The sequence below is a fragment of the Atractosteus spatula genome, chromosome 3, assembly GCF_055471065.1.
Source record: "Atractosteus spatula isolate fAtrSpa1 chromosome 3, fAtrSpa1.hap1, whole genome shotgun sequence".
In the NCBI taxonomy this organism is placed as follows: domain Eukaryota; kingdom Metazoa; phylum Chordata; class Actinopteri; order Semionotiformes; family Lepisosteidae; genus Atractosteus; species Atractosteus spatula.
In genome coordinates, this window is record NC_142708.1 from 72,408,818 (window position 1) to 72,432,231 (window position 23,414).

Below are 23,414 nucleotides of genomic sequence, written 5' to 3' on the forward strand. Positions count from 1 at the left end.
CGTCTAGTATTTATTCTCCTCTAAAACTGCAAAAAAAAAACAATACTGTAAAATCACCAGTGTTTCTCATGGGTTGAAATGGTCTGTAAAAACTGGCAAACTCAATCCAACTGCTGCCAAAAGCCTCCTTCCTGCAAAGGTGGCTAGCAGAAAGTGCACCGTACACACCGTACACAGTGTACGACAGTACACTCTCCACAGCAACAAAGCACAACACCCATCTCCAGCCAACCAAATGGGACCGGACAGGGGCTTGTCTGTGCAGTCGATAACATCCGTTAATACCTTCATACTTGTCCTTCTTGCTACCTTGAAAGCAAGAAGGACAAGTATTTAGGGAATGAGCAGATATAGCAACCGATGAAATCCATTGAAAAAAACAGAATCAGAATAACAGCCAAGGCCAAGGTGAGAGCAGCCAGCTTCATTATTAAGATATTTATTCCATGTGTAGCGAGTGAGACTTCAATCTACTGTGGTGTTCTCACCGAAGAATGTGACATCGGGCTACACAACATGAAATGTTTTCCAGGACAGCACCAGAGTTCTGGGTATCCTGAAAAAATTACTTCGTGTGGCTGATTAGATGTCCATCAGGGGGCTAACCTCAACCTCCTTCTTCACCAGATTTCTGGCAAAAAGCAAGAAGTGCTCACAGCTGAATTCAGCTCGCCCTGTCCAGCACCCCTTGAAAACAGGGAATGAAGATCATTCAGAAACTTGACTAAGAATATTTAAAATTCATCAAAATGGTGATCTTTGGACCAAAAATGTCAGGTCAAGGCTAACAATGGACCTGAAAAGAGAAAGCAAGTACAGAGCCAAGTGGGACTAAGAAAATGCTGCTACATCTTTAAAAGCATGGTAACAAATACAACAGAAATATTATGGCACTGTTACAATAAATTCCACTGAAACAATCAGCAGTTTTAGACAGAGATCAGAGATGTGGACTATAGCAAACTGGACACCTCCTTGTCTTTGCTGTACTGAACCCTAGTGCACAAACAGCATGCTTTTGGGGAAACGGCAGAGGACAGAGTCACATCAGTTATTGATGGCATCCTGGGCTCGTACACCAGCAAGAGGGGGGCAGCCACTAGTGTGCGGCAGACCTCCGATCCACTAAGACACCCCCAGACAGAGCCCGCTCCACGCAGACCTGGTGCCACCTGGGAGATTCACACACGACTTGAACCAGCAGCCACCAGGATCCAAGCCCCAGCCTGGCATCTTCTGAGCAGGCGTTGCCTGCCATAATGTGTCCTTCTTCCGAGAGCTTGATACCCGAGCCCATCCATCGCCCCCACACTTCCCACCCCCAGCTGGGTCACTAAGGTCCGAAGGTCCGGTTCCAGGCGCAGGAGGGATTTACTAGGACCTTGACCTCCGGCCTGCAGCGTACGCGCTGTAGATGGAGCGGAACATCTCCCAGCAGGGGATGACGGCGCCCAGCTTTGAGCACATCAGGAAGGAGCCCGCCATCTTGCGGTGCAGGGAGTAGGTCTCCTCCGGCGGGGGCGTCAGCCGGTGCCGCAGCATCACGGGGACCAGGCTCTGGATGCGCCGCGTGGTGCTCTGGGCGCCGAAGTCGAAGGGCTCAGGGGAGGCGAAGGCTTCCCCCAGAATCATCACCGCGTCCACGTGGGCCTCCTGCATGGCCTGGGGAGGACAGACAGCGGTCTGAGACCCACTGCAGGGGCACTGCCCCGCAAGGGTAACGGGCGAGTGCGGTACAAACAGCCAATAGCAGTCTCCGACGCCTGCTCAGCCTTCCCGACCTGCCTGTACAACGGGAGACTGGCTGGATCCGTCCCAGGGAGGAGGAAGTAAAAAGCCACCCACCTTGGTTTCAAAGCCAGTGAGGAATTTCAAGTCCTTGGATTTTTGGAGGACCCTCTGCCTGTCCCCTACAGAGGCAGCATGCACCACCTTGTAAGAGAAAGGGACAGGGCTCAGAGGGGACATGTTTCACAGCTCCCAACTGCCTGCAGGTCCCCAGGAGTCCACCTGGTACCCCCACTTCACCGAGCCCCGAAAACCCTGGAATCTTAGGTCTTGTTGCAGTACCAAAAACAAAAAAGTCACTCTAGAAGCTACAGGGATGCATCGGAAGTACAGAGACTTCAACAGCATAACACACTTGTATCTGGCCACTTCTCCTGATACACGTTATTTCTACAACATGTGCTTTTCACTCTGGCTCAGCTACTCCTGTTAATAATCAGACCGCATCTGCAAAAGAAATAAAGAGAATAATACTCTCTGAGGCTCTGCTAAAACTTCCTCCACTAGATTAAAATAGTGAACCTCTTACAAGATTTGGCGTCTTACAGAGAAGGAATGAAATCCACTCCGACTGTCTCACTGTTTTACGTAAGCTGACTGCATACTTCCATTCAGCTCCAATCCTCATTTCCTTTATCTTCTGCAGTTCATTACAGGAATTTAGGTTTTACATTTCATTAGAATACCAGCAAATTCAATATCGCACTAACAATAAGTCAGGTGTTAAAATGGGAACCCGCTGACCAGAGAAGTCCTTTATCAAAAAAAAATGGGGGCGGAGCGGTGGCTCTGTGGCTGAGGATCTGTGCCTGTGGCTGGAAGGTTGCTGGTTCAAATCCCGCAGGCAGCAGAGGAATCCTACTCCGTTGGGCCCCTGAGCAAGGCCCTTAACCCCAACTGCTCCAGGGGCGCTGTATAAATGGCTGACCCTGCGCTCTGACCCCCAGCTTCTCTCCCTGTGTGTGTGTCTCATGGAGAGCAAGCTGGGGTCTGCGAAAAGACAAATTCCTAATGCAAGAAATTGTATTTGGCCAATAAAGTGATCTTGTCTATCTTATCATCTCAAGCGCTGGTCCACCTAGTTCCTGCCCAGCTGTTGGTTTTATGATGGGTACACCTACCTCGATGTAGTCATCGGTGAATTCCTGGCTGTAATCCCGGCATGCTCCAAAATCTAAGAGGGAGACCTGGAAAAACCACCGGAATGAAACAAAGCAAGGATCAGTGAGGCGTAACTATTTGATAGCAATGGAATAAAGACCACAAGGGTCTGTGAAGTACTGGCCTTTCTTTAAAAGAGGTCAGGAGACCAAATTTTAAGTGAAACCAACTGCTTTCCCAGATGTTTCAGAGGACATCCTAATCACTGCACGGGTCCAGCCCCCTGCTAAGAGAGAAAAGTTTGGTGCTACTCAGAGAAAGTGGCCATCGTGCATTTCCTTCATAAGGGTATGCATATAATGGGAAATAATGGTTTCAACAGCTTGCACTGACTTTCCGCAAGGGATGTTGCTACATGTGGGTCAATGCCAACAGTAAAGATTGTACTCCAGTGAAACCCCTGTCCTCTGGCTAGACCTTTTCCACCGGTTTTCAGCAGATGGAAGAATGGAACATTTTTATCCTGGCTGGGGTCGGGTTCATGTTTAAGAAGGAATGAAAGACATTCATGGAAATATATTTGACCCAAGCTATAGCCATTCTAGAATAAATCTAAAGTTTAGGTGCTACATGACCAGTTTTATTTTTATCTCTTCTTCTTCCTAAACATAAAGATTCTGCCCCTCTTCATTTGCATTTCATGCTGTAAGATGCTTCTGGTTGTTATCACGGTTGGTTGGAATTTAACTGAAACTGAAAATGTGACCAGTGAAACGTCACCTTGATTGAATACTGAATATCATACAGGGTGACTTACATCTCACTACACTGGGATCGCTCAAGGTCTAGGCCCAGACTGAGTCAAAATCCGAACCTGCTCAGTCTTTCAAAATGACCAAACCTCATACCAGGTCTCCTCTGAGCAGAAGCAAGAATCTATTTGTGAGCAATGCGTTACGGCATTTGTAATCTGAGAGATTAATTTGGACCCGTCAAGTCACCAAACATCACAGGTCACATGCTGAACTCTAACCCTTGGCCTCTGACCTCTGAGATCAGCTTTTGCACGGAAAGCAAAAATCACTAGGGTGTTATGCAATGCATGGCGGAAGGCGCAGACTTGGGAGAACAGAACAGTCAAGGACTAACCTTGTTCTGCTCTGCATCGTAGAAGAAGTTGGACCAGTTGGGGTCAGTTTGCATGAAGCGAAACTCAAACAGTTCCCGGAGACACAGGTGCAGAATGTTGGAACAGATCTTGGGGGAAAAAATAAAATAAGATTGGCAGAAGGCAAATCTTGCAGAGTGAAAAAACGACACCACAAAGAAGCAAAATTGGGAATTTTTACATGTCCTGCATTAAAAACTTCAAAATTAGAACCTGAATTTTTCTCCCTTGTAGTCACTGATTTTTAACCATCTGGAAGAAAAAAAAAAAAACTCCCTTCCTATCATCTATCCTGCATCTGATCAGGAGAAAAAAATGACTTCTGAAACAGAGGTCTCTCAAGTCGTCTACTTTTATGTCCCAACTTGAGCTGATATCTGCACCTCCAAGCCAGATCAGTCTGACTCTTTCATGATCAGTGATCTGACTGTTCGGCTCGTCCTGCTCCCAAGATGTACACAGTAAACGGTTGACTCAATGCTTTTCATCGTCCTGTCACCTGCACTTTACCCCATTAGCACTCCAACCCTCATGAGACTACTAGACCTGGTGACGTTCTAAGGACACGTGCAACAGCAAGTGGAACAGCTGACAGAGATGCATTGCAATGCCCTGACAGATCTAACTGAAATTCAATAAAACCAATCCACCCACAGGATGCTAATTCATCCAGCACAAATTCAAGATGTCCGCTTGGAGATAATGGCGTAGCCTTTTCAAGTAACCTCACTTGGCCTCCTCGCATTTCTGTGCGTTACAGAAGCCAGCGGCTAGTCACCAAATCAACGGCGCTGTGACCAGCTGCCACCAAGTCCCAGATTTAATCAAGGCAGACCCGATTTGAACTCTGCACAGGCCGCAAAAGAGGGAAAATTAAAATCAACAAAGGTTCAGTAGGGCATTTCATCTCCTGCAGACACACTGGCTGGAATTTTTAGGACACTTCCAGAGCAGGCAGGCTTACGTCTTCAAATAGCCCCAAAAATACAATACATGACATTTGGCAAGAACCCCAGGACTAAGACAGAATCAATCTTGGAGGACAACAGTTTTCATCCTCTTTTAAGAGTTTAATCTGTTAACTGCCAAAGGGATCTAATTATTAACTGAAGTGCAGCAGTTTAACTGGAACTGGAGACCTAAAGAGACCTGAAGACGTGCTGGACTACAGCTGTGCACCCCTGTACTGGGGGGGTCATACCTGGTTGCGGGTCTCCTGTTCCAGGTCTATGCAGCGATCCAGCGGAACCCCTGACACCAGCTCCATGCACAGGACTCTCTCGGTGGACAGGTCGTCCACCACTGCCGGCACGGTGAAGAAGGGGTCTCCATCTAGAAGCTCCCTGACATCACGGCAGAACGAAGCTTGTCAGTCTGGAGGACATCGCCACACGCCGACAACAACCGACACAAGGAACCCAGATTTGCAGTGCACAGCGGATCTCTGCATCAAGACTCCAGCACATCAGCAGTCTGTGCACAGTCGTCCTGCACCATACGGGCACAGCTGCAAGAACGACGGTGCACCACAGGTCTACAACAAACCGTTTCAGCGCCATGTGTCTATACGTCTAAAAGACATTCGGAAATAAATAATGAGCAGTTAAACCAAAATCATGATTTTTAAATGGAAATGATGAGGGACTTTCCACAAAAAAAAGTTCTTCAAGTGCAATATTTTTCCCAGGACGCACAAAACTGTTTGCTGTAAAAACTGCACAAAAATAATATCAAGCTAATTGCTCGAAAGCAATATTGTTTTACACACATCAATAACAGATCCCCAGCTTCCCTGGCCTAGCAGAAACATTCAGCATGATCACACCTTTGGGTCTGACAATGTTAAAATGTTACAAATGCAGGTGACTTGATTATCTAAGTCAACTGCTTTAACTCCTTACAGCTAGTGATGAGCTTACTGCCATTACTGCACGCACGGAACTTAACTCAAAAACTGACCGGACGAACAAACGTAATGCATATTTATGAATTATAATACAAATGACTAAGACGGTTATGTGTAAAAGAGAAACTGTTACATGTGAAGCGGCACAGTTTATGACCCTGTCGGCTTGCCGTAGGTCTAAAGCACACAGCATGACTGTTCTTGGCACAGCACCCATGGTCAGGGCTGTGCCTGTCCGGGGGTGCGGCGCTGCCCAGTACCTGAAGCGTTTGGCACACTTGGCCTCCCTCCTGTAATCGCACTCCCACTCCAGCTCCCTCTGAAGGACCTCGATGCTGCTTTCTGCAAACAAGCCTGAGGGGACAACGTGACAACATGAGGCAGACTTACAACAACGAGAAAGAACAACTCCAAGCACCCTGGTTTCCAGCTGGTCTTAGGAGACTGGGCTGCTGGGGCCGAAGAGGGGAGTGCAGTTCAGGTCCTGGAGGGCCGATGTGTCTGCAGATTTTAATGACCTAAAAAAGCTCATTCGTGGCTCATTTGGTCCAATTCAATAACTTCTCCAGGCCTTTGGTGTTTAAAGAAACTTAGAAGATCTGAAGACGGAGCAGCTCTCCAAGATCAGGATTAAACACCTCTGACCAAGTGCTCAGACTGAACGACGGGTGAAGTACTGCTTGCAAATCGCTGCTCCACCTGCTGTAAGACACATGGATCTATAAAATTACAGATGCCTGCCTTCCACAGAATTCTTCCACACTTTCAGTCTAGTTAGTTTAACAATACACTCCCAATCACAGAAAAACAAACTGTTAAGAAGCTGAAAACAATCCAAGGGCGCAAATTAAAAAATATTAGCTCGGTCGGATAGCTCCGAGCTTTGCCACAGCACAAAACAGAAAATCTGGCAGAACCCCACAGACCACACATTGCACCTAGTACTATAAACAATAAAAAAAACAAACAGAACCAATTTAATTGAGCCTCCCCCAAGTCAAGGCTCTCACTTGAGTCGAGCCCAAGTCATGGCAGTGGCTGACTTGTACTGCCATGTACTCAGCCAGCCCCGTGCTGTGACTCCAGGGGTAAGCTGACCACCATCTTCTCAACGTCTGCTAAGGCAGCAATTCCTGTAACTGGCCAGGACACCTGCAGGCTTGCGGTGATGCCAGCAACACTCTCGCTCTCCTGTGCGTCACTGCGTGTGGCACTTGCAGCGCATCAGAAGGGAAATGTCTCTAGCAAACGGGCGTGTTCTAGGATCACGTGTGTAGCGTTCTCTCTCTCCTCGGTAGGTACAGAAGCTCAGTCTTTAAGGGAATTGGAAGTTCCCATTTTTTAAAAAAACCCAACATAAATGCACATCACCTTGAGGCAGAGCCACGCTCATCTTCAACACGGACAGCAGGTTGTTGACGTCGCTGCGAATGCTCTGCGCTATTCCAGGATACTACGGAGGAGACAAAACCAGAGGTGGCATTTCCACTCAGTCAGGACATCAATGATCTCACATCGGGACAGAGCGGAGCTGTGGTCAGGGCTCTGGGCTCACAGCTCAAAGGTGCTCCACTCCCAGCTGTTGCAGTTTGCCAAGCTGTGCCAACTGGTATCGGTACCAATGAGAAGGGTAAAAACCCTGTGATGGCCAGACTTGGCACCGCACTCTGAGCTTGCAAACACTGGGATAAGCTCTTGCCTGCTGAGCCTCTAGGATCGAGTAAGCACTTTACTTTTACATGGTAACCACGGGTCTGAATTAAGACCAAACCTGGGCCTCCTCTGGCATTCAGAACATAACATCACTTTATTGGCCCTATACAATTTCTTGCATTAGGAATTCGTCTTTTCGCAGACCCCAGCTTGCTCTCCATGAGACACACAGACATGGGGAGAAGCTGGGGGTCAGAGCGCAGGGTCAGCCATTGTACAGCGCCCCTGGAGCAGTTGGGGTTAAGGGCCTTGCTCAGGGGCCAAACAGAGTAGGATTCCTCTGCCGGCTGGGGGATTTGAACCAGCAACCTTCCAGCCACAGGCACAGATCCTCAGCCACAGAGCTACTGCTCCGCCCCCATTCACGGATTACAAGGCCAGTAAGAGCAGTGCCCTTTTCATACCCTGAGAGTTTCTATGCAGTAGGATACTGTTCCTTCCCCGCTCTCACCTGGATTTTCATGGCCACCTCCCTGCCGTCCTTCAGCACCCCGAGGTGCACCTGACCGATGGAGGCGGCAGCAAAGGGCTTCTCCTCGAAGGACGCCAACCTGTCCCGCCAGTCGGCACCGAGCTCCTCCTGCAGTACCTTCTGCAGATGGAAGGACAGACGACATCAGAGCCTGGCCACTCGGAAGCAGCCCCCAACACGACTCTCGCATGCAGCAGCAAGCACAGACAGACACTTTAATAAGACTCACAGACAAAATATTATGTTCCTCTTAAAAGAGCCTTTTAGTATTACTGTTGGCAAACAGCAGCGACTGAACTTTCATCAGCATATTCCAGGATCATACAATGACATCTACAAAGAAAGAACAGATGTCCAAAATGTTTTTTTTTCATTTCTTCATCCAATAGGAACTTTTGAGGGGATTCTGGCTTTTCGTTTTTCAGTACTTTTTGTGAAATTACACAGCTTTTGAGAGTGCACAGAGACCAGTATTGGAGAGAGAACACAAAAACTAGCACAGTGCTGTACCCCGTGTGTATTGGGATCTTATCATGCTTTTCAGCAGTCAAGGAAGGAGCTCAGACCCAACAGTCTTTGCTCTGCTGGCCTCACTGGAGCTGGCCTGGAGATCTCTGGACTCTTTGTATATGTATACTGTGAGGATAACGATTAGAATGATATCAAACAGATATTACCTCCCAAATGTACTAAAATCAGACATCTTACTGTCATTTGCCAGGCTGGCATGAAGTCTGCGCTCTGCCTGACCCTCTCAAAAATCTTCTGGAGCTGCGGGTTGATGAAACTGCTGTCTGGACAATAAGGATGAAAAAAAGACAGCGTCTTCTGAAAAGCTCATTCACGGACAGACTCATGTTCTGCTTCATGTTCCTGGAGAGGGACGCCTGCATTTGTTAGATCTTTTTCACACGAGTTCACAAAAACGCACAATAGATCTACTTGCTGGATGGTACGGTACTGGTCTGAAAACATATCAGCATTGCTCCATTATTCAGGTTGAGTAATAGAAGATTTCAAAAGCTAAAATGGTGACCAACTTTGGCTCCTGAAGCACTTAAAAGGTCTCAAAAGGTACCCGTAAATAGATAGATACTTTATTGATAAATCATATTGGTTTATCATGGTAAATCACTTTATTAGTAAATCATGCACTTGTAAAAGCTTTGATGCATTTATTGATTAAATAAAACAGAAATGGTCATTGAGAGCAACAGGGTGTTGGAGTCTTTATTTCAAGTGAAATTGAAAGCTTCTTATTTGAAGAAATCACTAGCTAAATGGCTAAAATGAAGCCGTTCACAGAGAGCTTAAATTCAGAGGAGAAACTAGGAGATCCAGCAACACCCACCCACCCCCCTTCCAGCTGCTTTTAATATTCACACTCTCCCCACTGCTAAACACATGATGTGACAGCATCCCCAGGCAAATGAGTGATAAGAGAGATGACACCTTATACAAGATCACAACTTCACAGGCTCACAAACCAAAGAGAACAACGCTCTCATACACGCAAGCACCTGGTTCAATTAATTAATTAGCGCCACGAACACAGTACCTTGAATGCTGAGCATCTGTCCGATTTTCAGCGCAGCTCCCCGAACTTTGCACAGCGTGTCCACAATTCTTTCGGCGTTGGATTCGGACAGGAAGGGCGAGTCCAGGAGAGCCCGGCCATCTCAAGGGACAGAACGTATTGCACCGTTATAAGACAAGCAAATGCATCCCATGTAACTTTATCTAGCCATCCCTGCATGTGCTCTGCATTAACACTGGCACGTGTTAGGCCACAGGCAAGCATCTGGGGAACAATCAAAAAGTTCCACCAATCAAGCACAACTGTAGTTTTATGAGCCAATCATGTGGCATTTTTTAAATTTAGACATCACTTATCAAAACGAGGAGAGATAGGATTTCTTCATTTTGCAAAGCGCTACGCTCTCTGTTTTTTCTTCACTTTCTCTCGGGCGGCTACTTACTGGCCTGTGTCTGCTTCCCTCCCAGAGACTGCTTGGTGACCTCAGCTATTGCACCAAGACCCAGGGCGACAGCCAGGCCTGCATGTGGGAAAGTGGAAAAACAACACAACTGCTGGGCAAACGAAATCACTTATTGCAAAACAGCGCCACCTAGTGAATTTAAATCAAAAGGCATTCTTTTCCAGGCAATGTTCCATCTGCATTTATATAGCAGGTATACGGTTCTTTAGAATATCTCGTAACCTCGTAAAACCAAGTCCGCAAAAAAGAAAGATAAAAATGTAGCCTGTGGCTCCAACAAAGCAAGCCGAGTTCACAATCCCTGTGAGGTTGTCCTGGGGAACAGATCACTTGGAAGGTGTTCCAGTCAACACTCCTAGAGCTGATCATCCAAGGTCTTTTAATCCTGCTTTCTAGGATCTTCTTCTCAGGAGATAATGTAGGCAATTCCACTCCCTGGACAATGACTTACTCCAGAACTAGGTGCACTGGCCAAAATTTTAGGAACCCCCCCACCATTAAAAAAAATGCTGTGCTCAACAGCTTCACTATGGTTGCTACACATTAGTCATTAGTCTAGCACTACTGGGCCAGATACGACTCGAGAGCCTTAGTGCGATTTCGGATTTCATCATAACTAAAATATTATGAATCCCAACTGTATGAGAAATGCACCGGTTTCAAGAACAGTCTGAACAGGATGCGAGCATGGGTTCTACAACAACATGAAGGATTTTAAGCCCTCGGTTTGTGAGGGGTAATTAGTTGGATTGAACTGTACTTTCCACCCAACCCAAACACACACTGCCTGCCACTGAGCCAGCCAGAAAGCGTATGCATTTGACAGTATGTTCCCAATATCCCAGAAAGTGAGTTTATCCGAGATGATGGTGGAAGTGAAGATATACTTTTGCCCACAATTTTATCTGTCAGAGATGTGAATGTTTTTTTTTCCCCAATGCACAGAGTATTGAAAAATATGACAAATCTCAGAAAACATGATACAGAGTGCAACAGCTACTCCTTTTGACTGTAGTTTCTGTGGGACCCCGCAATGTGCACCTACCCCCAAAGTTAGCGAGCCGACTGAATCTCGTCGCAGGGACGCTCCTCTCCTTGGCTTGGTCGCTCAGCTGAGAGAGAACGGAGAACAGGGCCGTCAAAGGCAAGGGGTATTTTTCCATTTAAAAAATGAGAATCCAAAAACAGAAAAATGTAAAAACGGGAGTTGATCCAGAATTACATGCACTTAGAAAACAGATTTTCAAGATGTTGGTTAAAGGGCTTCTTTCTGGCTCTGTGCTTTCCTGACTTTCTGTAAATGCCTCTATTACTGCTATGATCCTAAATGCTAAATGTAATTCCCATGCTAAGTTCTTTCTAATAAAACAGATTCCCAAAGCTGATTGCACAGGAGCACAGGATCTTCAGCACCAGGGCAGCTCCCCCCCACCTCCCCCCAGTAAGCAACAGGCCTTTAGGGTCCCCTCAGGTACAGCTCCTCACTTTCTGCCGAGCCGGTTTTGAAGAGCCGCCTCTCTCCATCGGCCGCTTGGCCTCCCTGGCTTTCCTGATGTCTTCGGCGGTCAGCCGGCCCAGCGCTGAGTCCTGGTGGAGGTGCCGTGTCTGCCCCGGTCCTCCCAGGCCGGCCGCCTGCTGGGAGAGGCGCTGGGAAGCCGGCCGCTGCAGGGGAGAGCTCTGGGGCTCGGGCTCGTCGACCTCGGGGGCCATCTCAGAGCCCACCGTCCACTTGGCCAGCTCCTCTTCCTCCCCCCACCCAGAGGCTTCTGGGAAATCCACTCTCCCTGTCTGGGGTGGGGAAGGAGATGTCAGCACTTTACCAAAACAGCACATCTACAGTTTTGTTTCAGACTGGGGCACTATAAAAAGTAGAGTCAGCTGAGCACACACTCTGTTTTATATAACAGTCAATATTGTAAAACAAAAGATATTTTGGAGTGCAGAGTGTGTCTCAGTTGCGTTTCTCTGGACAGCACCTCCATGATTTTTGGGTGCTTGTTTTCTTTCCCTTCAGGATACTGCCTACTGAAAGGGGAACAATTGCACACAAAACAAGAGTGACCAGAACATTCCCCGTCACACCTGACACTCGAAGCCCCGTTAATTTCAAGTGCTTCAAAATGCACACGCCACTGAGATGTCCCAAAGCGTGAGGAGAGGATCACAGATGAGAGGCCATTCAGCCCAACTTGCCTGATCTTTAAGGAAGGCTGTCATGTGAAAACTAAGCCTTGAAGAAAACTCAGCCTGCCCCGTGCTGACTGAAAAGAGGACAGGACAGAGGAATACTCTGTTTGAACAGGAGCACACAGAGGGCTGCGTCCCTGTGCACGTGCTGGGCTGTGCTTACCCCTCTGGCCGCCAGCAGGCTGCGCAGGCTGTCCTCCGCGCAGTTCTGCACTCTCTTCACCCCGGCGGTGAGGCTGCTGTTGCAGGCCAGGAGCCAGAGCTGCTCCGCCTGGGTCTCGGCGAAGGCCGCGCCCACCCGGCCCACGCCGGAGAGCACCTGCATCGCCTCTCCCCACATCGCCAGGCCCCTGCGTCACAGAACACAGCGACCCCAGTTCAGGACGCTATACTGTAAAATGTTGCCATCCCTTGGATGAGACGTAAAACCGAGGTCCTGACTCTCTGTGGTCATTAAAAATCCCAGGACAATTCTTGAAAAGAGTAGGGGTCTTACCCCTACATCCTGGCCACACTGGGGGTGGTGGAGTGGAGTGTCCAGAAAAGCGCTATATAAGCGTAAGGATTATTATTATTTTCCCTAGATAAAGGTAGCATGAGGACTGCAGGCTAACAAAGCACATCAAGGATTCACAACACTGGGGTCACACCTCTGTCTCTCTGCCCGCTGGGAGGTGGGGAATAAGAAAATTCTCGTGCACAGAAAGCTGGGGACAGGTCCTCTGTTTTAGAGTCCCTGCTGGAAGAGGGTGCACCCTCACAGCCCAGTCTGGGATTCGGACCTAAGCGCTGACGTTCGCATCACTGCTGTTGCGAGAAGTGCCCTCGGAGCCACAGACTGGACAGCACCCTTAGTATTAGGCGGGGGTTTTAGACTGGGAGTCGGAGATCAACTGGAAGTTGATCCAAGACTAGTAGTGAGTGTAATCAACACTTGTAATAATAATAATTAATAACTGCTTACACTTACATAGCGCTTTTCTGGACACTCCACTCGAGCGCTTTACAGGTAATGGGGACTCCCCTCCACCACCACCAGTGTGTACCCCCACCTGGATGATGCGACGTAGCCATAGTGCGCCAGAACGCTCGCCACACATCAGCTATCAGTGGGGAGGAGAGCAGAGTGATGAAGCCAATTCATAGAGGGGGATTATTAGGAGGCCATGATTGGTAAGGACCAATGGGAAATTTGTCCAGGACGCAGGGGTTACACCCCTACTCTTTTCGAGAAACACCCTGGGATTTTTAATGACCACAGAGAGTCAGGACCTCGGTTTTACGTCTCATCCGAAGGACGGCGCCTGTTTACAGTATAGTGTCCCCGTCACTATACTGGGGCATTAGGACCCACATGGACCGCAGGGTGAGTGCCCCCTGCTGACCCCACTAACACCTCTTCCAGCAGCAACCTTAGTTTTTCCGAGGAGGTCTCCCATCCAGGTACTGACCAGGCTCACACCTGCTGAGCTTCAGTGGGCTGCCAGTTGTGAGTTGCAGGGTGTTACACTTGGAACACAGTGTACGTGTTGTGAGCCAAGGAGCACGTGTGACCTGCAGTTCTGCCTTTAATCATTCAGACTACACACCAACATTATTTTTATTTCAGATTCCGCCATGGACTGGCATCGCATCAACGGTGCCGCCCTGTGCTGCCCAGATTTTGGTCAACGGGAGCCCTTCGAAAAGCGAGGCTCCGTGGAGCACCCCGGGTGGGCCAAAGCACGGAGCTGCAGTCGGGCTTCTGGCCTTGTAACTGGAAGGTTGTGGGTTCAAATCCCAGGAGAGAGTCTGCTGTTGTACCTGTGAGCAAGATGATCTGAGCACCTGAGAAGCTCCAGTAAAACAGCCAGCTGCATAAATGGGTGCTATAGTCATTTTGGATCAAAATCACAAGTGAAATAAATTAGTAAGAAAAACAATAGCAGTTTCAGTTATTGAATAAAGCACAATTTATATAATTTATCCTCACAAGACACTACCAGTCACATGGCCGCTCAGAAAACAGCTGGACTGCCACTATCTACAATAATGAATTGAATTCTAAAAAGATACAGAGAAGCATGAACATTCCAACAAACTGGTTTCGACGACATTTGTTGCGATATGAACACATTTCTACAAGGGAGCAGTCTACTCCCTTACATAAACAAGCCGTCCAGCTCCTGATGCAGATGTTGAGATCCGTCTGATCAAATTAGCAAACCGGATGAGTTAGAATCGTGCTCTCATTTGTAATCTTTCATGTGTTCGACTTGTCTGGAACTAGACAACTAGAAAATAGCCGGTTATGTAAGCTCTGTAACAGGCTTGAGGCTAGCACATGTAGAACACTAGACGTACACCGCAGCTGCTGTGTACCCTGCCCGTCTGCAACGTTCCCCGATTATCCAATAAACACAAAGGGGAATTGTTTACAGCACGTCCCAGTTTAATATCAATCTAATCTGAAAAACTGTTCTCCCTGTTCACTCCACCAAGCAGTTTTCAATTCAGAGACCAAACACTTCTACCAGCTCGCCTCTTCGCACGCATGACAAGAGCGTAACTAAAACGCCACAGCTTAATGGATCTACCAGCAGTTCATAAACAGGAGTGCAAGAAATGTCAGATTTTTTTTGTTAGAAAGTAAAACATCGAAAACACAAAAGACGTCTGCGGGGGTGCGAGAACATTTTGAGACCCAAAGGGGTGCAGACTGCAGTAAAGGTTAAGAACCACCGGAGTAGCTGAACAACTTGTCTGTAATGTCAAATATTACGGTACTCATAACTTACCAAATTTGGTGAATTCCTGCGCTTCAACTTGAAATAGAAAAATCGGTAGCTACTTAACTTCGGTAATGTGAAACCCGACTTTAATGTAGGTGTACGACTTCAAAAACAATCCATTATAAATTCACACTCTTGCCCTTCAGTTATGACCACCTGCGTTTTGTAATACCACCATACCGGAAACAGCGCCTTCAGAGCGGTTCCGCCTTAACAGAGTGGATGGATGCAGCTTTCAGCCAATAGAGATACACCGGAAGAGGCGTGACTAACATGTCGCGGTACACCGAGCTTGCCTCTCGTTGTCATGGTATTAAGGAGGTGATTGGCAGATCTGCAGAACCAATGAGAAGGATGGATAATGGCCTATCGTTGTCGAGAGGGGGTGGTGCAATATTGGTTGCGTAATCGATATCAACATGAGCACAGTAGACACTAATGGGATAAGGTTTTTAAAACGAGTGTATGAAAATTACGTTTGCAAAATAGCGGATGCAGAACTGTACTCAAGTGTAGCTTGTAAAACATTCCAAACAGAGCGCAATAGACAACACAAATCTCCTTAATGACTGAAAGGATCGCAAGGTTTGCTTTTTTGCCAATAATTGGACAGGTTTTGAGACGAGGCTGGACGGGCAAACAGAAGTGCTAAAAATTACGTTTTTCCAATGTACTGTTCAACTTATTAAAACAATCATTTAAACTTCGCACACATTATTTCAAAGCAGAAAAGACAATACCTTAACCTTAATTATGTAACTGTTTTTAATGGGGTTTTAATATTTTTATACAGCGAGATCTGTTACTTCACTAACTTCACAGATGGAGGTCAAGTGTAATTTTACTCAACACTTTGATACGAACAAGTTAGAGCTGCAATCAAGAAATCAATCTTTGAATCTTATGTGCACTGGAAAACTCTACCACTGCAATTGTAGGTTGTAAATAATATTATTAATATTTCAAACATATTGTGGGTAGCCTGAAAATGAAATAAAACTCAAATGTAAACAATAAAATAATTCTCTAATAAATATGTTTCGAAAGGTTCGGGACAAAAAAAGAACAAAACTTTGGAAAGGACCATACAATTAAAGTTTCATCTTAAATGTCTTTAAAAGAAATAAATATGTTTATCAGGAATAAATGTCTTGATAAAGACCTTTATAAGGAATATTCAAAAATCTTCAGATAAACTTTTCAAATCCCATTAGTTACATTCATTTGTTAAACCAGAAAAAAAAAGGTTTCTCGATGCAAAAGCATACACAAATATCAATATCCTTTCAGACATGGTGCAAGTAACTACAGACAATCATGGTGAAAAAGAAACAATTTTACAAAACACCGGTCAACAAATCAAAATGAAAACACGTCGAAACATATAAACACGTGGTCTTTCGTGTCGAGGTGAATTTTGTCGAATAATATAATTATGGAAGACATCAGTGAACGTCGCAAGACACACCTTCACAGGTCCGGAGGTGACACGCGCTACACACGCTTCCGGTCCTGAATCGGGCTCGGCGCGGGGCTGCCGTGTCGGGCGCCGCTCGGTGCACCGCGCCGTGGGCAGTAGTTGACGGTATGCGCCCGGTCGCCGGTCGCCCCGCACAGCGGACACGTGTACTTCCTCAGAATCGGGCAGGAGACCGTCCCGTCCTTCCTCTTCAGGAGGTGCGAGGTGTACACCGCCGGCGCCTCTTCGTTTTTCCTGCAGAAGGTGCAGCCGACGCCGTTCGAGGTCTGCTTGGGACCGGGACCGGAAGCGGAAGCGGGTCCGGGGCCGCGAGGCTTGGCGTCTAGGCCCGGCGGTGCCAGCTCGTGCCAGCCTGCCCCCGCCGCCGAGCGAGCCGAGGAAGCGCGGGACCCCGGCGCTTCCTGCAGGAGCGCGCTTTTCAGCTGCAGGTAGTCGCGCCAGGGGTTGAAGTTGGTGGCGCCGCTCTGAGGCTCCATTTCCAGTGGCCACTGACTCGTCGCAGTCTATCGCGAGGCTTTTTATAGGCTGGGGCGCTGAGCAAATGCAAGACTGTCTCAAGGATGTTTGTATCTTTTCGACAGCGTACGTGTATGACAGCTAAATAACATTATTTTGAGCTTCTAATGCTACAACACCAAATGAGGGGATGAAGTGGCACACCTGCAGATGTCTGACACAAAAACACGAATAACAGACAAGATTATTTTTTAATTCATGTAGATAACTGAAGGAGAAAAATACTGCCGTACTGTAATTGAATGCATGTTTTAATAACCACCTGTTATCTCTGGAAATGACATTCCACATTCACCTTGTAGAAAACAATGTACAGTACCAGGGCTTTTTCATTGGATCTGCTGTATAAAGACACAAGAGTGCCCACTTTACCAGTTAACACGGACATCTTATTTGAACAGTTTATTCGCTTTTCAAAACAGAAGGCGGTAGGAGCAGAGACAGGAATAGGAGCTCACAGTTTAAAGATGCCAGAAATCCCCTGACCCTGCTGACACAGGTTTTGCACAATGCAGCCAGGCTTCCTTGTGTAAAAATATTAATTTCTACCTATAGCTGGAACCAGGTGTGTTTTAAAGCAGAAAGTCCCGTTCTCCACCCTGTCTCTACCACAGGTTTCTCTGCATTTGCACAGAGTCTTGCTGGAGGATGTTTGGGAGCTGTCACAGAGCAGCAGCTGACTCGGATTCAGAAGTGCAGCCCTCACCCATAGGTGCTCTGTCACGGGTTAATGATCTAGCACTCCGGATGTACGCAGTGTCATCAGGCACTGGCTACGCCCTGAGTGAATCTGTGACAGGCGGTGTGGTGCCTCAGACTTTCTTAGGGCAGGTTTCAGTGGATTTGCTGGTCGTCTAGTAGGTTTTTAGCAGGAGGTAAAGCAATCCCAGACTGCATTCTGATCAGGATTGCCATTCTCACTTTTTACCCCACAGGCAGGTAGCGGGGAGAAGCCTGAGTTGGGCCGAGGAGGAGGGGGAGAGTTCTCCAGACGAGCACCCGGCCTCCGGGAGAGCCTGCTGAGGCAGCTCAGCGCACCGGGCGAGAGGATAAAGCACCCCAGGCTGTCTAGACGGCACCCTTCCAGCAGAGCTGTGAACAGGGAGGACATGGGGAAACACAGACTCCCAGCAGACAGATGCCCAAGGCTGGGGTCAAACTCAGAGGGAAAAAAAAAAGTCGAGCAGTTGCCCACAATTAACGACTTGCACCTGCTGCCAAAGTTCAGAGTCTGTTACATTTCCCCAGCCACCTGCCTGGGTCTAGCCAGACTTTGTGACTTTGTGTTATTTCAAGGTCTGCAGGAGGAGGTTTCCTGCAGCTGGGGTGCGGTGTGTGTGTGCTGCTAGGAACCGCTCGAGCCCATGGTGACAGCAGCATTGCCACCTGGTGGCCTGACCTCCACAGACCTCACAGCCCAAGCCGGGACGGCCCCCGGGTGCTGCTGGCATAGAAGGGTCTCCAAGGGGCTGTCCCCATTCCCGCCGGATCAACACGTCCCGGGATGCTGACCTGCGGCACAGTGTGGAAGGAGGTCTGGATACTGGGGCGTGATGAGCGCTTTGTGGGGAGAAATGTGTGGCTTTGCCAGGATCTGTACTATATGAAACTCTTTCCTGAAACAGGCAGAGGGAAAATGACTTGAGATAATCATCTGATACCGAGACTAATGAATTGAAATAGCTCATCATTCTTAAGATAAAACTTCCTCGATTTCATATAATAAGCTTATTATAATACACGATCGTTTAAAAAGCCCGGAAGAATTTAACAATAAACAACTCTATTATTATTATTATTATTATTGCTTGTGGAGACAGATCGGGATTTCCCTCTTTCCTACACGCACCTCCCGAGAAACAGGCAACTATTTTCGGCCTCGGTCGCTTCATTGTCGCCGCAGTCTTTTTAAATTCAAATCTGCGCCACTTCTCGAACATCACCTGTGCCCATTTTTTTTTACCAACTTCACGTAAGGCTACAAAACTGTTTAAAATTAGTCATTGTTTTTTTTTGACTCATTCGAAACATGTGAGCACTATGTCTTAGGTTCAAATCTGTGTTCTTTTTTTCTGAAGACGGTGCGACTGGCGTACTGTAGGCGATCAAGCAGGTATAGGCTGAAAGCGAGGATACAACAGTCTTTGCTTGCAATCGTGTTTTAAATCTCGACAAAATCGTATTGAGCTTTAAACATGACTTATTTCGATGATATAGTTGGAAGACTAAGTATGTTCAAACCTATCGTACTGACGAAGGTTTTCCTACCAAGTTACATTCTTCAAAGCGTCTCGGATGCGGTACTTAGGCAATGAGGAGAAATTCACAAGCGCTTCGCTGAATTGATTGAAACGATATTTATAGCCCGTAACGACTGCCGTCTCTCTTTAATTTTATAGCATTTGTTTTTGTGAATTATGTAGATTTGTTTCTGAAATTTAGCTCCCAAACTCAATGTCCTACATGTATGTGGGAAATACAGATATAATTTAGAAATTATATCTGAATGTTTTTTTTTTAAAAAAACGATTAGATATTTAACGTTAAAACCTGAAAAGCGATGTGAAATAATTCAGTTAAACCACATTTTTCTTGAAATATATATTTTTTACTCTAGGCGAAGACGGTTGTCTGACATCCCTCGCACGCAAGTCGCGTATTAAGAAATGTTTTGCTACTCCAGACCTCCGTCTACTCACGCCTTTGGCGACTTTAGCCGACTTCTAAATGTCATGTCATTTGCCGAACAGCTTCATACCATACGGAAGCCGGAGCCTACCCGACAAGCAGTGGGCGCAAGGCAGGGTACGCCCTGGAGGGGGCGCCAGTCCATCGCAGGGCCAGTGCAAGCCAGTCATACATGGGGACAATTTAGAGGCCACGGTAAAGGTTGAGGGGGGAAATTTGGCCCGGACACCGGGATAACTCCCTACTATGCCCAGGGATCTTTAATGACCACTGACAGTCAGGACCTCGGTTTAACGCCTCATCCAAAAGATGGCACCAACTACATTGTCCCTGCCACTATATTAGGAGCCACACAGACCACAGGGTGAGCGCCCCCTGCTGGCCCCACTAACACCTCTTCCAGCAGCAACCTCAGCTTTCCCAGGAGTCTCCCCTCCAGGTACTGGCCAGGCTCACTTGCTGAGCTTCAGTGGGCTGTCAGCTGAGAGCTGCTGGAAGATATGACTGCTAAGCTCACTACTTAACGTAAAAAACTATTTTCTAAAATAAATGTGTAAATAAGGTTATAGTACAACAAGGATGATATACTATCTTTATAATATGCTCAAATAATAAACTTCTTGTTTTCAGTTTTAAACCATGGAAGAATACCACCAATATAACACAGGATGCGAAAAAAAATTCTGTTTATCCAATTTATGCCAGGAAACGCACAGAAGGATTACCCCATCCGCACTGAATACCCCAGCATTAAAATCAACTATCTGCACTCCTTTCTCCCCAAAACTTGTTCAAACTCGCCCGATACGCAGCACTATTTTTAAGATCCTTATATCTCCGGTCACCTTACTGGGCCTGTGGGCCATCTCCGTACTGACTGGGCACAAGCCACGTTGCTGTCTTAATTCCTGTAGTTCCACTTCCAGTGCCTGTGCTTTTTGAAAAAGGAGGAGGTGGGTTCTGTAACAGTCTTCACAGATGTAAAGTACTGTAGCTAGAAGACATGTTCCACACTGCTCCCTATGTTGCACACATTGAAAACCACAGGTTTGAGGGTCCTTGTTGAGCTTGATCCTTTACAGGGCTTAGTGTCAAATACAGTAGAGTGTGTCTGTAATGTGACCTGGGGTGGCTCACTGCACCTGGCACTTTGAATAAGATATACAGCACACTGGGCATCCACCACTGTCTAATCAACACAATGCAGGAAAGCAGAATGGCAGCTGGTGGTTTGACCTCTAGATCTTTAACACAGAACATTTACTTTCAATCAAAATCACTCTTTGAAAAGCGCAGCTACTGGGACAGATCAAATGCAGCTCAGCTCAGCTCATTCTCTACCTGATACAGCCAGATCACTCTAGGTGTGACACCTGAAGATGAGCTCTGTGAAGTTGGCCCCCCTACAGACGGCACAAACGATGAAACCCACCTCATTCGTTAGTGCTACGTTTGTGCCGGTTGGTGCCGTTGAAAGTAGCGTTTGTGCTGCTTTCGTTTCCAAGATATAGCGCCTTGTTTTTTCGGGGTCGTGACGTCACTCAGCCCCCCTACAACGTCGTAGGAGAACCGGACCGGTCTCATTTGTTAGCGCTGCGTTTGTGCCGGTTTGTGCCCCGAGATATAGCGCCTTGTTTACCGGTGATCACGTGACCATACACGATGCCTTTGAGCTCCAGTGACCCCGTCTGCCGAGTTCAAGCGCTCTGTTACCGGCGTGAGAGTAACAGTTCTGCAAGTTTGTTCCTCTGTTTGCCCTGGTGAAGGTACGGCGGTGGATTTTGCATTTAATATCATTATCTCCTATGTGTTTGTGTGAACAGGAAAATTAAATTTGTCTCCAATATCATACCCGAATCAGAAGAGTTGCGGGTGAAGCCTTAAAAAGTGAATAATTGTATGTTCTTACAAAGAGGCTTTAATGAACACGTCTTAATACCTCGTAGCGTATTAATACCTCGTGTCCTTTTTTAAAAAATCTGAAGAAGTAAAAGGTTTCGCATTGTCTCCTTTTTACATAAACATAGGTATCAAGGGACGTGTGAAGATTCGACCTGTCTGTCGAGCCACGTGTTTTAAAAGACTTGAATTTGTAACTTTATGAAACATTGTTGCTTTTTTTTTATTCAAAGCACATTCGCCAAAGTGAAAGGGAACCAGGACTTCAGGACGTTTTTTTAAAGGGGCACTATGTACAGAGTTTACACAGTTCATAACACATCCGAGAAACAAGAGTCTACCGTCTCACACATGCAGACCGCGGCAATACTGCAAAATATTCTTATTTTCACAGAACAGAAATGAACATATATCTAGGTTCTTCGAAAACTGGCGTTATCCACGTGTTTGTATTTACAGGGGTCTTATGCGCAAACATGGAACGATGAGCTCACAGTCCTTTTATCTTTGTGTTTCTGGTCAGTCCTTGGTGTAGAATACAGCGTGAGGGCACACCTTGCCCTCTGAAGACACAGATATAATAATAATAATAATAATAATAATAATAACATCACTTTATTAACCCTTTACAATTTCTTGCATTAGGAATTATATTTTCACAGACCCCAGCTTGCTCTCCATGAGACACACAGACAGGGAGAGAAGCTGGGGGTCAGAGTGCAGGGTCAGCTATTGTACAGCGCCCCTGGAGCAGCTGGGGTGAAGGGCCTTGCTCAGGGGCCCAACGGAGTAGGATTCCTCTGCTAGCTGCAGGATTTGAACCAGCAACCTTCCAGCCACAGGCGCAGATCCTTAGCCACACTGCCTTTGTTGGATCGTCAGATTTCTCCCAGGTGAAGTCGTGTCTTCTGCAGTCTGCAATGTAATGGCCCAGGACATGTTTGCTTGTCCAGCTCCATGAAGTCCACCCCCACCCAAGAAACAGCACAAATGATGAAACCCACCGCAATTGTTAGTGCTGCGTTTGTGCTGCTTTTGTTTCCGAGATATAGCGCCCTGTTTTATCGGGTAATCTACTATCGTGACTATCCACAAGGACGTTTACAGGTACCAACTAAATCGGTACTTAAATTACTGGATGTGATGAAAACAATGGATGCAATTTGTTTTCCGAGTCTGTCTGTTTGGGTGAGGGTGGATGTTTTACATTTCAATATAGCGCCTTCTTTTTTCTGGCCATGAAGCCACTCTGTGCCATCGGCACCATACAAAAACAGCAAGTTCACAACCACCAGATCTTTCAATTGTGATCTTCTGATCAGTTGTAGAGGGGCTGAGTGACGTCACACCCCAGAAAAGAAGGTGCTATATCTCGGGAAAGAAAGAAGCTGGGAAGTTACTTTCAACAGCACAAACCGGCACAAACGTAGCACTAACGAATGAGGTGGGTTTCATCGTTTGTGCTGTCTGTAGGGGGGGCAACTTCACGGAGCTCTGAAGATGGCCCGCAGCCGAAATGTTGTTTCTCCTGTCTGCTTGTCAGCGTGGAATTAAGATCTGCAGTACCTCCATCTATGGCCAAAACAGACAGCAGAGCTTCAGCTCGACTATATGCTATCCTGCTTGGAACTCTAGGAAGGAACAGCAGAATATTTGCATACAAATAATATAATTGTTCATCTGAGGAATGCTTTTCTATTAGAGCAGATCCACATATCAGATAAA

General features: G+C 46.9%; 2 protein-coding genes across 2 annotated transcripts; both read right to left on the reverse strand.

The window, feature by feature from the left end:
• Positions 1-412: 412 nt before the first annotated feature.
• Positions 413-15,296, reverse strand: coq8b (coenzyme Q8B). Its single transcript, XM_088911285.1, has 15 exons — positions 15,113-15,296; positions 12,499-12,685; positions 11,634-11,936; positions 11,194-11,260; positions 10,128-10,205; positions 9,707-9,826; positions 8,857-8,942; positions 8,128-8,268; positions 7,335-7,416; positions 6,224-6,317; positions 5,259-5,400; positions 4,039-4,146; positions 2,910-2,975; positions 1,846-1,932; positions 413-1,662 (listed from the first exon to the last, which is right to left on the reverse strand). Exons 2-15 carry the CDS (start codon positions 12,673-12,675, stop codon positions 1,375-1,377), a joined length of 1,839 nt encoding a protein of 612 aa, XP_088767411.1. The 5' UTR covers positions 12,676-12,685; positions 15,113-15,296; the 3' UTR covers positions 413-1,374.
• A 1,304-nt stretch (positions 15,297-16,600) lies between these two features.
• Positions 16,601-17,062, reverse strand: LOC148838682 (nanos homolog 1-like). The gene has a single exon (XM_088911217.1). The coding sequence runs from the start codon at positions 17,060-17,062 to the stop codon at positions 16,601-16,603; it is 462 nt and encodes a 153-aa protein (XP_088767343.1).
• Positions 17,063-23,414: the final 6,352 nt, after the last annotated feature.

Bases quoted from the DNA above. Each gene is read 5' to 3' on its own strand.
- coq8b (XM_088911285.1), bottom strand. From the start codon at position 12,675: ATGTGGGGAGAGGCGATGCAGGTGCTCTCCGGCGTGGGCCGGGTGGGC. The intron at 10,206-11,193 runs GTAGGTGCACAT...TCCCACATGCAG, and splicing joins TCGGCTCGCTAACTTTGGGG to GCCTGGCTGTCGCCCTGGGT. The intron at 2,976-4,038 runs GTTAGTCCTTGA...TGGTTTTTCCAG, and splicing joins ACGATGCAGAGCAGAACAAG to GTCTCCCTCTTAGATTTTGG.
- LOC148838682 (XM_088911217.1), bottom strand. From the start codon at position 17,062: ATGGAGCCTCAGAGCGGCGCCACCAACTTCAACCCCTGGCGCGACTAC.